This window comes from Uranotaenia lowii, chromosome 3, assembly GCF_029784155.1.
Source record: "Uranotaenia lowii strain MFRU-FL chromosome 3, ASM2978415v1, whole genome shotgun sequence".
In the NCBI taxonomy this organism is placed as follows: domain Eukaryota; kingdom Metazoa; phylum Arthropoda; class Insecta; order Diptera; family Culicidae; genus Uranotaenia; species Uranotaenia lowii.
The window spans coordinates 3,253,449-3,270,041 of NC_073693.1; the positions used below are offsets into that span (position 1 = coordinate 3,253,449).

The window sequence follows — 16,593 nt, forward strand, 5'->3', positions numbered from 1 at the left end:
CGCAGTCAGGAATCTAGGCTGAAGAGAAAACTTGCCAGATTACGAATACATCTGTTACCTTTTAGATCTGGATTTATTAGAGAATTGACATCGCATAAATGATCTGACGTTCTTCATGAAACTTGAACGCGGTTTGACCAACTCAACTTTTCTACGCCCATTGACAGCTTACACCAGCAATGTGGTTTTAAGAAGACAAAATCTTTACGCTCCTGAGAATCGCCGAACAAACTACAATCGTAATAAATAAGCTTTGAGGTTCAAAAGAAAAATAAATAGTGTTAACAGTGTCATTGATTTCAATAAAAGTTTGTCTATAATAAAAAATCTTTACATTTTGTTATTGAGAAGACAACTTTATGTAAGATAATTTTGAGATAGCCTGGATGACGGACTCAGCCCATATATCCCCCCATAAATTTATCTATCTAACATCCATATGAATATTCACAATAACAATTTCTCTTCCCATAAATATTATCTCTATTAAGCGGAAGATTTAATGAAAATGACCGAGCAAACTTCAATCTTCGTTGTGTGTCCCTGAAATCTGTTGCTATCGAATTTAATTTTTAAGTTCTTTTGATGAATTTGATTGTAACCCGTGACCATAACAAAAATTATCTTGTTCAAACTTAAAATAATTAAAAATTTGCTTTGGATGTAAAAAAAAAAAAGATTCACAGCATTGTTTACAAAAGAGCGCAAAAGACCGAGTTTTCATAGGTGACCACGATCCTATGTGGTTTATCTATAAGTGGGGTCAACTAAAAACTTTAGTGTTAGTTCGTTGTAACCATACAGTTGTTTATGAATGATTGTGACGTAACACGACGCCGTCGTGGTGGCAAAAATTTAACGCATCAATGAAACCGTAGCAACGTCCCAGAATGTTTGTTATTGACGTTACCATGATAGAATGTTACTAAATTTTCGAGAGGCCGTCGTGTTGTGAATGCAAAATTATTCTCGAGGCGGTTAAGATTTCTGTTTTCAAATTCATTATTCGGGTTCTCGAAGTAGTTTGATGGATTCAGCTGCAAAAACATTCGTTTGCTCTCAAAATTTTGTCCAGAAAAATCTTTCCTGAAATCGGAACCAACAACAACGTTGGATAAAAAGTCCCTATAGAAAAAGCTGACAGAGGAGAATATGTTGAGGAATTTGAGGAATACCTTTCGGAATATTTATGAAAAGCTTCTGTTTCAAAAATTCAGATTTTAATTTTATTGTAAATTTATAAAAAAAAGTTGATTTATAAAAAGTCAGATGACAATATAGTATGCAAAAATTATGATCAAATTTCGATTTAGAGCTCAGGTTTCAAATTGCGCATTTCAGGTTTTCCATATCAGATTTGAAACTCAAATCAAGATTTTTTATACTGTATTCAGGTTCAGTTTAAAGATCTAATAGTTTGATTTAGAGTATAGTACCAGTATCTCGTAATTTCGTAATTGAATGTCTCAAAATGAACAAACAGTACAAAATGTGTTAGATTTTTTAAACCATTTGAAAGTTATCTAATCGCTTTTGCAAAGAAGGATACCGAACATGTGATTCGACTTTGAGCACATCCTGATTATAACTTTCAATCGATGCTCGAGCTCGATGGTATGATATACGTATAAAAACTGACTCCAACTTCGAGACGCACTTGAACGTTTGTGACGTAGCAATCAAAACATTGAAAAAACTGATTCTCACACTCGTGCAACGGTAGTCTTGTCCGCACCTATAGATAAACCGCATAGACCACGATCCACTGCATTAATATGAAATTCATTCGTAGGCAATGTCGACTACAGATGGCAATACAATGCTTCGTGAAGAATGAGATGAATTTTCTTCAAAGTGTTTTGTCTGTTTGTCTGTGCTGTTGGATTCAATAAATACAAACAGGTTGTGTTAAAATCTTTAAATAATCACTATAATGAGATAAGACTTTATTGTCATTCGTAAGTTTCAATAAAATTCTTTTTTAATTCTTTTTTTAAAAAGAAATTTTGAAAGACATTCGCTTGATTAAATTAGATATGACCAAGTAAACCATTAAGCCCTGTTATAAGCCGCATGAAGAACGAATAACAGCATTTGAGTGCTTATTGGCCTCAGGATATGTTTTAAATGCCAATAGTTGCTAAATAAGCCGTATATTTATCGGTGAATAATGCTGTTTCAGCGCTTCCAATCTCTGTGAATGACAGCTTAGTGTAGTAGACGTCAACGCTTCGAACATGTCATTTAAAACGTAAACAAACTTAAAGGAACTTAACTGTGAGATTTTCTTTTGGTTCACTTTTGGAAGGCTGGTTCGTTCCTAGGGAGAAAAAAGCTAGTACATATTTATGTGTTTAATAATAATTTTAAATATGTTTTTTGCACAGGACATAGACCTCAACAACATAGACCAACAGATTCCAGTCGCGCTTCCAATAGCCGCATCCTCTGGATCACAAATTATTCTGGATCCAGAAAATTTTCTGGATTGATTGAACTAGGTATGAAAATGTGTACCTTCGTAACTGCCAACGCAGGCAACCCAGATGCTGACCTTTTCTCCGAGACAGATGGATGCCGCCGGTTGACTTTGGAGGAACGAAGACAAGCGAATTTTGTGCTGCTGGTGAAAGTTTTTTTTCCAAAGCAATGAAATGAATGAAGTGTGTTTTAAAAAAACGTTTTTGGAAAACCGGGAAGAAAAAATGATATTTTTAAAGGAAAATTAGAATAAATCAATCATCAAGTCATGCTCAATGTTTTCATTCTTTAAGCGCTGACAAAACTAAAATATTTTTTTTATCAAAATCAGCTAAAATATGATCCTTTTAGAACACAAGTAGAGCATATTTAAGTGTGACAAATTCACCAAAATGATGGCATGGATGAAATGATGTAAGTAACAAAGGCAGTGATGATTGTTAGAGCAAGTTCACTCATGTTGGGAAAACATAGTAGAAATTTTGAAACTTTTAGCACATTTTGAAAACTTTACCATGCAAAAACATTTTCAAGATCTGCGGCCTTCAAGTTTTTTTTACAACGCATGCTGTGATGCAAAAATTGCAATATTTCTATCACAAACGGCTGAAATAGAAACAGTGCTGTAAAAAATACATCGCCCAAAGATCTTGAAAACATTTTTGCATGGTAAAAATTTAAAAATGTGCTACAAGTGTTAAAATTTCAACCACTTTTTCCCAACACAAGTGAACTTGCTCTTATAAGCCCCTTTGAATAACACTTGTTAAGATATATTCTTTTAGCACTCGTTAGCTTCAATAAAGTATCAGGCTGTCAAAAAGACTACACGCTTAGAAAAAACTACATAAAAGTATGTGGAAAGAAGTCAAATCAAACCGTAAGGGCAGGTAGCCATTTGTGTTTCAAAATGATGGTACAAAGAAGTACGGCTATGGTACGACTAACTGTATATAACCTTGTTAACATAACTAACAAATAAATTGCCTGCCAAAAACTTCTTAAATAGGTAACTGTTTTGAAAAAAAGGTTGACTTTGAAAAAATAGAACATCATTTCTAGCTACGACTTTATTAGTAAAAAATTATACAATCCAAACGTATTAACCCTCATCAGCATTAGGGTGTCATTTTGACACCATTGAAAGTTTGAAGGCCTGTAACTTTTTCAGAAGCTTCAAAATACAAAAATTTCTTCGGGGACCCTAAATGAATTCAAAAGTTCTTCAATATTGCATCTTTACTTTTTTTTATGGACGAACCCTGGAAGCCTGGACAAAAAAACTCCCTTTTCCGACTTAGAGTATCATTTTGACACTCCAAAAGTAAAATCTATTTAATTCGTTTGAATTATTTTGAACTTCTAACAAAATTTATATCAATAGAAACCTTGTAATGTCAGTAAAATATGTTTAGAACATTATATATAGCTAAAGCTTATAGTTTTCTCGTTATTCAGCACAAAAGAAAAAAAAAATCCGAAAAAATATGCCTCAGGTTGCCAAAGGTTGAACAACATTTCACAAAACACTGTGTCTCTACTGTGAGATTCTTAACCAGGGTACGAAAATGTTGAAAAACTGTTTTTTAATGGATTAATAGTAACGAAGCATTAAACTACCGGTTCCGCCATTAATTCACAATCGGTGTGCAACTGAACTGAAGCTATCAGCGAAACCGTATGGATTGATGGGATCTGTCATCGTAAATCAAACGCAAACCCGCTGCTGCTGTAGGATTGGAACTGTTCTTGACGTTGTTGTGGGCAACTGATTATTTACAAGGTAATATTTACAAAGTGTTTGGGAACTTACAAAACTAGCACAGTTTTTTTTTATGTTTCATTCAACAATCCTCACTACAACAATTTATTATTAGCTAACATAGTTTTTTTTTTTATCTTTTCTTACTGGTCTACGTGGGAGGTATTTGAGAGGGTTTTTAACATTATATTTACATACATCACTAAATGGGAATGAAATTGCAGGTAATCGAGTTTTAAATCCTTCCACAGGATGATTTGAACTTTAAACTAGGTTTAAAAGTTTTGCTTTGTTTATTTTTGTATAATTTCAATTAGCTATTCTTCGTTTCTCACTAGTTTAACATTGAGCAATTGGTGACGTTTTGGAATGGATGAGCATCTTACAACAAACACTGTAATAGTGATTTCAAAAGCTTGGCAAATGAAGAGATTTTGATCTGAACAAATAACGAATGTAAATAAAAACTTGAAACACTCAGAAATAATAAAACACAGTCTATCACCGCTTTTTTTTTCTATCCAAACGTATATAAGTTAAATTAAGCTGGACAAAAAATCGTCCTTTTGAGAAATACTTTAAAAGACCCTAAATTAGAAATAATATTAATAACAGCTTAAAGGAAAGTACATCTCCCGACGCTGACCCTAAGCAGGTGAGTCCGTTTGTCTGCTAAGCAGGCTCTGACTTTGGTCTTTTGCGTGCTGGCTAAGATTAAGGTTGTGATTACTGACGTCATTGTTGTTGTTATTGCTATTAGTGGTTATGCTGTTATGGTGATGATCGGTGTTGTTTTTCAGCAGAATGTAGCTGTCTCTGCCGAGCAGAATCCGGTGCTGGCCGTTGATGATTATGTTTCCACCGGTGCGCACCGTTTGGCGACCCATTTCCAGGAACTCCGTCGAGGGATCCGAAGTGAAGACGAAGTTCTTGTACGCCTTCACAAACACATAGATCAGTGCGAACGTTCCCGTCAGAATGGCACCGTAGGACAGTATTGGTTGAGCCGTGGGGGCAAACACGGTGGCAAGGTAGATCCACCGCCGGATTGGCGGCGTCAGTTCACTAACACCCTGTTGAAGAAGATTGAAAGTATCAGATTGATTTGATTTCCTTTATATATTAGTGGAATCTCACCTCTTCAAGCCACATGATAGGGAACACAAAATCCCGGAAGTCTTTGGTTGCCATCACATTTGGTGCTTTTTCGACTAGTAGATTGAGCTGAACCCGAACCTGTCCCTCCAGGGGAACTCCCAATTTCTAGACAACAGGAATCAATAGATGAAGCTTCTGATGAAGGTTTCAAAAACGCAACTTACCGGTTGAATTTTGAAGAATGTCTGATGAATGTCCTGCTGTGGGTTGAGACCTTCAACCGCATCCAGTAGCTGAGGATCAGATTGGAAAAAGTGTGGATTCGAGATGTAAACCGGAGCCCCTGTACGAGAGAAAATCAAAATCAGATTAGATTAACGGCCATGATGAAGTTATGCGCATGCCGTTTGGCCTAATAAATACGTCAGCTAGTTTTCAAGTAACACTTGATCAGCAATCTTACCGTATTGGCATGGGCTGATGTTCTGAAGTCCTTGGTACCGTTTGTAGTGTTTATCATCATAGCAGGTATTGTTTTCGTTTGCTGGACCATAGGCGTCCTCAGCTAGGGTGTACAGATCAGCGGAAATTCCTTGGATTGGAGAAAAAAAAGCAAAAACAAAGAGACACAAATTCAGAACATTATCCCCGATCGTCAAGAAGTCCTACCATCTTTCTCGACCGGATGTCGGTAGACCAGGGGCAGCGCTCGGCACAGATCCTTATCGTAGATGTGGACCACATCGGAGTTGGTGACCTCACGAGGTGGGAAGAATGAACCCTCCGACGCTTCGATGCTGGTGCATGGTTCCTGTTCCCAGTTTGGCAGATGATCCAGTCCGTTGAGCCTATCGAAATAACCGAACTTGTCCATACCGGCGTGTCCAGTGTGCATCGTTGCATATTCGGCCAATGTCCCATTGCGCTGGTTGTCGAAAGTTGGCAAGTTAACGCGAAGCCCCAACAACAACATCAAGCAAAAACGAAACGAAAAACATATTTTTGTTGGGGATTTTTTGTATAGTTTTGGAGTGTTTCAAGGACTGGGAATTTGAATTCTAAAAGAGGATCATGAGTTTGAATGTGTATGAGGAAATTGTGTTTGACAAGAGTGTGTAAAACAACAAGAGGTAATAGTATTAGCTGAAATGAAATGAAGATGAGTTAAGATAAAATAAACAAAGGGGGAGCATCTACTTCAACAGTTTAGAGATATTTAAGATTTGAAAGGTGTTGTACTGCATATGACCTACAGTTATTACTACTGGAAGGTTCGACATAAAGATTTAATTTTGTTTGTAATCACCTGTTTATGGCTATGAAAAGAGCAAAAACTAAACGGGCCCAATTGTTGCAAACGATCTAGTTGCAGGGTGCTGTTATTATAAAAATAACAATGATTTGAAAGACACTAAGAATCTCTTATACGATTATTGAAACAAATTGTATTCCAACTGCGATTATGCGTTTATTCAGTTATATAAAACCTCATGCCACATCTAATTCTAGGAATAATAAATTGAGGGAGAACTGCATTGATTCAGCAGCATCAGTATTGCACTTCGGATAAACCCAAATTGCATAGGGCTGAATCTTTCCATTAAACTCGTAAGTGTCGGTGTTCCTGAGTCGAACACTAATCAATCATTAATGGACACCTTCCGGCAGGCCATTATCATGGGACCGATTCCGATAAAGCGCCCAAACGATTGATTAGAGCTCCAGCACCTTATAACAATTAATCAGCTCAGCTCCTGTATTTAAAAGTGCGTGAAACCGGGTTGATTTGAATATGTAATAGAGCATCTATTAGAACGGACCCTCCCCAACTTCCCCGGCTAACAATCTCACAGCTCAAATCAGCTGAATTCCACCCGGTATGGTACCGATTGAATTAATCAGGTGCTGATCCCGTTAAAACCGTTATCTACATCATATTTACACAACGTGATAATAGATAACTGATCACTCATCACACGATCATTTCAATCAAACAAAAAATCATAACAAAGGCAAGCAATTAAGGAATTGGCACTTAATTATGCAACAAACTAGAATCCAGGGTTCGGGTGAGATAACAAAAACAAAAAGAGATCATCACAAACGCCTCACCTCAAGTAGTGTAGTTTCGAGCACTCGGGAGCGATTCAGTAATCAGTAGGGTTGCTAATTGTTTTCGCAATAATCATATAGAGTGGCAGGTGGTGCTTATTAGGTTGCCTAAATTGGTAGTTTAACACACACGTTTTTACAGCAGAGGACTGACCGGGTTTTAGTAGGTGTAACCCGCGAAATCTTTTTTTAGCTTCACATGGAGCAAAGTACTAGCGGGGTTTCTTGCTAAGCGTTCTATATTTGAGTTTGAGTCTTAAAGGAATATTGAGATTTCAATAATAAAATTTCGATAAGCTACATTTTCATAAATTTTAATTGTTATATTGAAAACATGTATCAGCAACTAATTAAATCAAATTAAAAAAATATATCTCCTTTCCAAAACAAGTGAAAAAACGTGTTATTTATTGATTTATCTTGAAGCGATTTTTGTTGAAGTAAAAAAAAGTAGCTGATCGTTGTGTTCTCAGACAAGAAACTTTTTTCGATTGATCTGTTGTCCAATTCACATTCGGATCGGTACATTTCATCTCTTAAGACTACATAAGTATAAATAGCCCAGAGAATGTGAAATTCAACTTAACTACCAAGTATCCCACCGGAGTCAAGGTATTTGGAGTGGTTGTTTCGAATACGTTGAAGATGCATCTTTGCATAAGTTTATACTTCAGTCTACTTGGGCATTTTGAAAAATCCGGTGCTTTCGTGCATTCGGACAAATTTCAGTGATCCCGAGAATATTGTTTTCAAATCAGATTTAACCCATGCTCAGATTTAGTCCACAGCCCGTACCTCGAAGCGGACCTAAACATGGCTGGAGGAAAATATGAAGTTTTAGCTGAAGGATCGTTGGACTCCAAGTAGTCCAGATTTGAACCTCCTCGACTAGTTGATATGGGCGTTGTGATGGATATAGACAGGAAGAACAGTAATGTATGAAAATACAAATAGTTTCACTATTCTCGAAAAGTTATTGATGGATGATTATATATAATTCCTGGCATCACGGGGTATGTTGTTGAATTAAAGTCAATATTTGTAAAGCTCCCATTGATCAAATTCATCGGGATGCATAGAACAAACTTTATTCGGAGAGTTTTGGGGGAGTGTGCGTGTAGAAAAAATTGCTACCGAATGAGAAAAAACGATCATTCGTTTGGCGTCTTTTGAGAAGCAAAGTTCGTGCGCGACTTTACTTTGCAATTATTGAGGGAATTCTTGAAGAGAAATTCATTCTTCGGTCACCACAGGCGTATATTCAACCGAAGGCCTTTGGATCCTCTAACACAAGTCTCGATTCTTTGGGGCCTCACTTCGGCTCGAAGGAACTTTGACATAGGTAGAACTGCTCAATAAACAATTTATTGCTGAAAAAGCGCTGAAAAAAATATCGTGGCTTAATTTTTAAATAGCAATTTGGCTGAAAGAGGGTCTCCAAAATTTACTAATGCACGTGTCTTAGGCCTTGATTTGGAGAAGGTATTCAGCGAACGTCATTAAACGGCAATTGACGGATCAACCCAAACTGCATGGCAGCTTTACCACAGTTCGTCTGTCAAATTCTATTGGTAGTGAATTGTTGAACAAAGGCTGAAAAAGTGTGTTAGAAACAATTCTATTTCTCCTATTGGCTGCACTAAGGCTTCTTTAACACGTGCGCCGCAACGCTCATTTAGGTAGTTTTACTAGCCGGGCCCAAAGAAATTCTGGGAGCGAGAAAGAAAGGAGGGAGAGTTCCCAAATTTGTAACGTGTGGCTAAACTGAGTGGTTGACTTTAGTAAGAGAGCGTCACCCGCTTTTCAGTTTGTTTTTATTCAGCCAGTAAACTGAAACAGCAATTACGCTTTAGCTCAGTTTTTGTTCAGCAAGTTGCCATTCTAAGCAGCCAAAATGTTTGTTGGGTGGCTTTTGACTCATTTTACCTTACTTTGTCATATCAATTACTGACGTTGAAAAAGGATTGAATCCAGGTCGGATTTCGAATATTTCTTATTAGGAATTGTAGGATACAGATTAGGCAGTAAAAAGAGCAAAGCCAAAAGTTCATGGATTTTGATTCTGGTCAGGAACCATCTGACGGACAGAGAAAATAAGATAATCGAATATCACGGACTACTTAGATTGTAACACATTTGAGCGAAATGCGCGGACAAATTTCCTGTAAAAAGAACAGCGCTCGTGCGGAAAGGTCATTCTTAAGTCGGATTTTATAGTGAGAACATCAACAGCCTAGAGAAGACGGTAAACACTGACGATGGAATATCCTGGATTTACGACAGGAATATACTCGAGTGGCAAATAGAATTTTTAAACGAGAGTTTCCAAACATGTTCTGTTCTCATTAAAGATTTTTTTTATCAAACCTTCAACAAATACAAGTTTAAAGTTCCTTCAAGAGCAGTAAGTGGCGGTGAGGAAGCTCGGAATTACCAATTTTTGTTATATTTCTATACAAATATGCTCGAAATTACTCCTAGGGGAGCGGTGGACTCTAAAATATTGAGACACGGGGGCGGTGAGTGAAAAAAGTTTTAAACCACTGCTTTAAAGTATATGCTGACAACATAACCGTCAAAAATTTTTCTGACGTTGAGTAAGGAGGACAAATGTTTTCTCCTTCTGGTGTAATATTTCTTTCTGTTTCGCGTGATAAACGTCTGTTGGAAATAAAAGTGGGTCAAACAAGTTGATAGTTGGAATTTTCTTCCAAATCGTGATTTTTTTTGTTTCGAAATATTCAGTTGTGAATCCCAAATCATCCCGATATTTTCAGCGTTATAACATGGAAGTAATTCTTTAATATATTTTTTTTAAATATTTGATTATTTCCAAAACATTTTTTTGTTTTGCAGATGGCATAGGCAAGTAAGTTAACTTTTTTAAGAACGGTTGGCGAAATGCGTAAAGTCTGGAGAAGATGTCCCCCCAGCAAATCCAGGGACCATTTTTATGTTTGATTCCTAGCCAGCCCAGCTAGCTAAGGATTTGCATCACCGTAATCGTACTGAGTCAAGAAAAGGCGATACCGGGTGGTCGATTTGAGGTAAAATAGAATATAATAAAAATATAGCCGAGAGCATTCAAGTTTCAGTCCAAAAAAGGTTTTATTGTGAGAAAATCCTAGAAATTTCTTAGAAGAAGCTTATTTTTCCAGAATACAATTAATTCGGTAAAACTTATCGATTTCCCGGTTGTTCGGTGATTACAGATTTTCGGTAAACATTTCCCACATTTTGGTTACGTTTAACGGCCTTTCGGTAATTATAACATTTATTTCGGTAAAATCTACCGGTCGTTTTGTAAATATTATTTAATAGTTTTTCGTTTAAAAAACGGTGTTTTGGTAATAGCGGCAGATATTTCAAAAATAATTGCACGTATTCCGGTAAACTCTACGTTTGCTCGGTATATATTACCGTGCTATTTTTGTTTTTTTTTTTGTAAAACATGACCGTCATTTCGGTAAATACAACCGGGTTGTTCGGCAACTAAACGAGCTGTCACGTTAACAACTATCAATATCTTAACAGATGATTTCAGACAAGTTGCGGTAAATTTTTACCTAAAATTTTTTTGTAAAATTTGACAGCAGGCACTTCTCTGTCATGTAAAAAATTACTGAGTTCCACATGTTAGGATTACCGTAAAAAAGATTACAGAGATCGGTAATTTTCGTTAACTGTGTAGAAGACACATTTAACATATAAGAAGCACCCTAAAAGTAGGGTTTTTTAATGGAACATATAAAAGTAAATTCATTTCGGTGTTCTTGGATTTTGTTCATCTTAACTTAGTTGTTGGTTGAAAAAGCTGAGTTCGATGTAACGCAAACGATCCGAAGAATGAATCGATTCTTACAGTTACCACATAGCGATACTGATTTTAAAAGTGAAAATATTCATTAATGAATGGTTTTAACGATCTGTTGCTTAGTTGTCCAAATGAAATAATAGTACAGAAATGTTCATACGTTTTATAGAGATTATGTTTGGCATTCAATCATGAACTATATTCGAAGAACTATCGAAGAATTATCGAAGAACTAACTTCATGAACTATATTAATAGATTTTTAAAGTTAATATATTTTGTGAACCTTTTTTAATAATTTACCTTTTATTTTATAATAGGCGGTATTCAAAACTTTTAACATATTCATTGATTAATTAATTTATTAATTGATTGATTAATATTATTCAACAATTTCATTTACAGTTTTGTTTTATTAATTCTCACCATCAATCATAGTAAAATTTCCATGCATAGTTCTGAGAATTTATAACCATTGATTGATGTTACAATTTTTGTTTTATTTCTATTCTGATATTTCATTATTTTTACTTTTTCTGTGTTCCGAAATATCAATTATTTTTCAGAATTTAAGTAAAAAAGATAATGAAAAAAGCATGTCTTCAGCGTTTAAAATTTAGTTTTGGATTTTAAATATCATAGAGTGAGTGACCCTACTTTGGACCTAGAGCCTACTATGATCCTGAAATGACGAGAATTGAGAAATAATTCATTTTGCTGTGATAGATTTAAAATATTCCTATATTTTTTACTTAAATTTTCGGCCTTCTTGGTGGAAAATGATGTCCTTTTTAGTAACAATATCTTAAGATTATAAATTTGTTTAGACAGATAGAAAGTTAGAAAGTTATAACATTATGAAAAGTGTTTTATTGAAAAAATGGTACTCAAAATATAAGCAATTGAATGCGTGATGTCATAACGCGCCACTTTTTACGTTTTCTGATTTTTTTTTTACAAAATCGTACTTTCCTGCTCGTTTATCTAACCAAATTTTACAAAAATATCATAATAAAATCAATTCACCACAACCAACGAATCCCTGTTTCGGGGTTTTTGATATTTATATTTGGACCAATTTTTAAGCAATTTAATTTCTTGTGACGCCTAGAACGTCTTTTTTTTTACACAGTTTTGCAAAGCGTAGTTTTGTGTTAATATTAAAAAACGGAATGATCTTATTTGATTTTCAAATAAAATCTGAGTATCTTGTTCAATGCTATTCAATTGCTTAGAAGGTTATTCAATTGATTTTTTAAATAATTTTTTCGAATGATTTTTCAACGCGGCACCCCCCAGATTCGTGCCATTACGTGGAAAAATGACTTTCTGAAAGTTTCAGCTTAATTGGTTGAAGCACGAGCTGGCGCAATCGACTTCAAATTTTTATGGAAATTCTTGGCAAAATGTATGAAAAATCTACATACTTTCACTCTTTATGTTCTAAAATATACCACCAGTAAGCTATACAGCTATAGTGAGGAACAAGTCTTTACAGTATTGTAAAGCGATACGACTTTACTGTGAGGAGATATTTGCAATTGAATGTGTGATTTTTTTTTTCGTATTTCGTTGATTTATCGTGTACGGTGTAGAGGTGAAACTTTTTTCGAATTTCAAAAACCCTATAGTCTTAAAAGTTTCCTTTGTTGTCAAAACGAACGACATAATTTTTGCAGATTTTTAAAAACAAGATTTAGTTACTTGAGTTCTGATTTGAAATTTTGTATGTAAGTTTGAATATAAGGAGCTTACTGGAAAATTTTCTGGCTATTGCCGAAGACGTAAAGCTGTAGGAGTAGCGAGAAAATATTAATAAATAACACCCTAAACAGAGCATTCTTCTTTTCATGAAAAGAAACTAGCAACACTGACAGATTTTCCGCTCAATTTTCAGATATATTATTTTGACAAGAAATTTATTGATTTCAGAGCATTGAAATGTCTGATGACATGATCTTCATTCAATTCTCTATCATTCGCAAAAAAAGTTAGGGTTACCCGAAATTAAGTGTTACCAGATCCAGTGATGGTTTGAATCATTTGACTTATTTTTGAATCATTTGGTTATAACTTCTTTTGAAAACATTTTTCCATGAAATGATGTTCTAAACTTTAGTAGATACAGATCTAAGCTACAACTTTCTTGTATGTCATAAATATGTATCTTCAATGTGGTATGAATTGTAGGATTTAATCCAACCCGCTAATCCAAATGATTGTGATTACGATCATTGCTCAAGAATTTAAACTTTTCGATTTCTCATTCATAAGGCATAAGAGATACAGGTTTGTGTTGGTCACAAAAGTTGCAGCTAAGATCTAGTTCTACTAAAGTTTAGAACATCATTTCTGGGAAAAATGTTTTCAAAAGAAGTTATAAGCAAATGATTCAAAATTAAGTCAAATGATTCAAACCATCACTGACCAGATCCCACGATTTGGCCGGTTGTTTATGTCGGTGGCCTCATCATGGCATCTGGAAACTCTTAATTTCTGGTAACCCTAACTTTTCTATCGAAAATGGTAGAGAATCTAATGAAGATCATGGCATCTGGAAACTCTTAATTTCTAGTAACCCCAACTTTTCTTCTCTCTTTCTTTTAGAGAATCTAATGAAGATCATTTCAATGCTATAAAATCAAGAACTTTCTTGTTGTAATAATATTTCTGAAATTTGGCGGAAAACCCGTTAGCTTTGCTAGTTTCTTTTTATAAAAATAGAATGCTCTGTTTGCGGAGTTATCACACTTTTCTCACTACTCCTCACGCTTTGCCGTCTTAGGCAAAGTTGTAGTCAGAGAATGTTCAAGTAAGCGCCATATAGATATTGAAATTTCATCTGCACTGCTTGAGAACAAGAATAACCAAAAAACATTCTTCGAAACAAATTTTCGCGTTTTTTCATACAAAATTTGTAATCAAAACCTGGGTACCGAAATCTCTTTTAAAAATTTGCAAGAAATTCTGTCGTTCGTTTTGACCTAAAAGAAAACTTTTTAGACTACAGGGTTTTTGAAATCCGAAAAAACTTGCAAAACGACACTACCTAGCATGCATATTATTTTGAAATAACAATGAATAAAAACGGCTATCGACTTCAGGAATGCTTGGAATGGATCAAAACCTCATTTAAAGTTTATTTTGTGAATTTGATGGCATTGACATTTTTTAAAACATCTCAATATGTATCACAAAACATAAGGATGAAATTCGAAATATCTCGTGTCGAATGCTCACAAGCAAATACCTTTCCTGATAAAATAAATGTATTCAGAAGTTAACGGTAATAGTTTTACTTTTTCCTTTGTATAAGTTTAGTTTCTGTATTACTTTATTGATCACATTGCGATAATTTTAGGATATTAAAAATGGGACATTTTTTCATGGTAAAATGGCTTAAAAGAGAAAGAAGAATGGCTAGAAGCTGTGCTAAAGTTTGAAGCCTGAAGTAAAAATTGAAATAGTGGAAGGACCCATGGAATTGCATAAATTAAGATTTATTTCTATTTTTATTATAAAAATATTAAGAAATTGCAATTTTTACCCATATAATTATGCTGCAAATTTTTTTATTTTTCGATATTAAATTGTTTTTTCGATAGAGAACGTCAAAAAGCAGTATGGTTTAAAAAAACTGTTTTAAAATATTTATGCCGTATATGCTTAACGGCAAATAAATAAGTGTTTTAAAAACTTTAGGTGTTACAAAAAAGCAACCCATTCGAAAATATTTAAAAATAGAGGAAAAAATCAAAATTCTCCCAGTTTACGATTTCAGTTTTTTTCCCGTAGCCAAAAAAACATCTATCGAGAAGGCTGCCTCTGTTACCGAAACATCGATATTATTACGAATTTATTTTTCTTTTCTTCAAATCTTTATAATACCAGAGGTTAAAAGCTCCATTCCGTTCATAGAACCTATGAAATGAATGTAGGCAAATAATTAGATTATGTATGTCAATTTTAAGTGCACGTCGGAAATAATTACCTCAACCCTATTTTTTAATCCATGCAATGGTTGCTGTGCGTAGCAATTAATTCGGAAATTTAATCAAGAAAAAAGCATAAATTTAGTCGCGCCACTTCTACGCTGAATCTGCATAGCTTACATTACTCATTGGACAAATTTGTAGCTCATTGTTGAAAAAAGCCGGCTCGCGAGAAAAAAAAAGCAAGTTTAGTGACGACTACAACGCGACGGTCAGCATTTTTAATTCTTGTTCAGCCCATGCAGCATCGTCGGTCGGGCCCATGAATGGGATTCGATCAGTAGGCTATGCCAAGTGCCAAGCAGCAGTGATTCGCGCGAAGCTAAAACATGAATTTAACACCTCCCTGCACCACCGATGGGAAAAAGCATTAAGCCTATACTAAAATTGCTGCCGAGGGGTGTTGAACATCCACCCACCCTCTTCTCAGAGTTAGTTAGTGCCCAACTGATTGCGCTGGCCACACTAGCTGAATACATAATGCGCCTACTAAATGGTACGCTTTATCACATTATTCTCGACGCGAACGCGAGCGCGCGCCCGCCTGCTTCGATTGTGGGAAAAGCTAGCGGATCGTGGAAAATGGCTATCTGGCTATGCGCGCATTTGAATGGACTCTCGGCGTTCCGACTATCCGATAATAATTGATGCTTATGCGGAACTGATACCGTTTGTTTATTTATCAATTGTGTTTCCTCGCCGATCTAAGTAGCCGATAGAGCCCAGCAGCAGGCCAGAAATGTTAGAACAGAACGTGTCAAAATTATTTTAACAGATAAATTACGAAATGTAGAATGTAAAGAATGAGATAATGCACCGGACAGTTACTAGCAGAACCGTTAGATATTATAGGTAAGGAAAGCTGGAGAAATAGCGGGGTAGAAGTTATGAACATAATCAGCCTACTGTGTTATGCGATATTACGAAATAGCCACGTAGAATGAATCCGACTGGAAATGTAATGCGATGAGGTACGATAACGATGAAATCAATGGAAGCGTAATAGAGATGATCGATGATGAGGGGGTCCTCTCAATGGTTTTCCGTTGATGTTCCGGGTTCAAGCCAACCCGCTGTCCTAGAAAAAAGGAAGGTACACACAGAAGAAGATACAAGCGAAAAACGGAAAAGGATTGCCCGAGCATAGAATGTCAAGCTGGATCGATGCCTGCTACGGATGATCTAGAGAGAGTCAGAGATTCGCGGATTCGGATTCTACCGGAAGAGACTTACCCCGTTGAGCAGACCCATCTGAGCCATTGGCCGTTTGTTTCGAGGGTAAAAGCGATGTGCTAGTGCCACCAACGTGTCGTCGTACCCAAACACCAGTTCGTC

At 35.6% G+C, this 16,593-nt stretch overlaps 1 protein-coding gene across 1 annotated transcript in view; it reads right to left on the bottom strand.

Annotated features, from left to right (window-relative positions):
- Window positions 1-4,213: 4,213 nt before the first annotated feature.
- Window positions 4,214-16,593, bottom strand: part of LOC129750525 (scavenger receptor class B member 1) — a 144,455-nt gene continuing 132,075 nt past the window's right edge. Inside the window, exons 6-11 of the mRNA XM_055745482.1 lie at window positions 16,492-16,588; window positions 6,011-6,266; window positions 5,805-5,933; window positions 5,566-5,684; window positions 5,381-5,506; window positions 4,214-5,316 (exon numbers count right to left, since the gene is read on the bottom strand). Of these exons, the coding sequence (XP_055601457.1) occupies window positions 4,891-5,316; window positions 5,381-5,506; window positions 5,566-5,684; window positions 5,805-5,933; window positions 6,011-6,266; window positions 16,492-16,588 (1,153 nt within the window). The 3' untranslated portion in view covers window positions 4,214-4,890. The remainder of the gene's footprint in view (window positions 5,317-5,380; window positions 5,507-5,565; window positions 5,685-5,804; window positions 5,934-6,010; window positions 6,267-16,491; window positions 16,589-16,593) is intronic.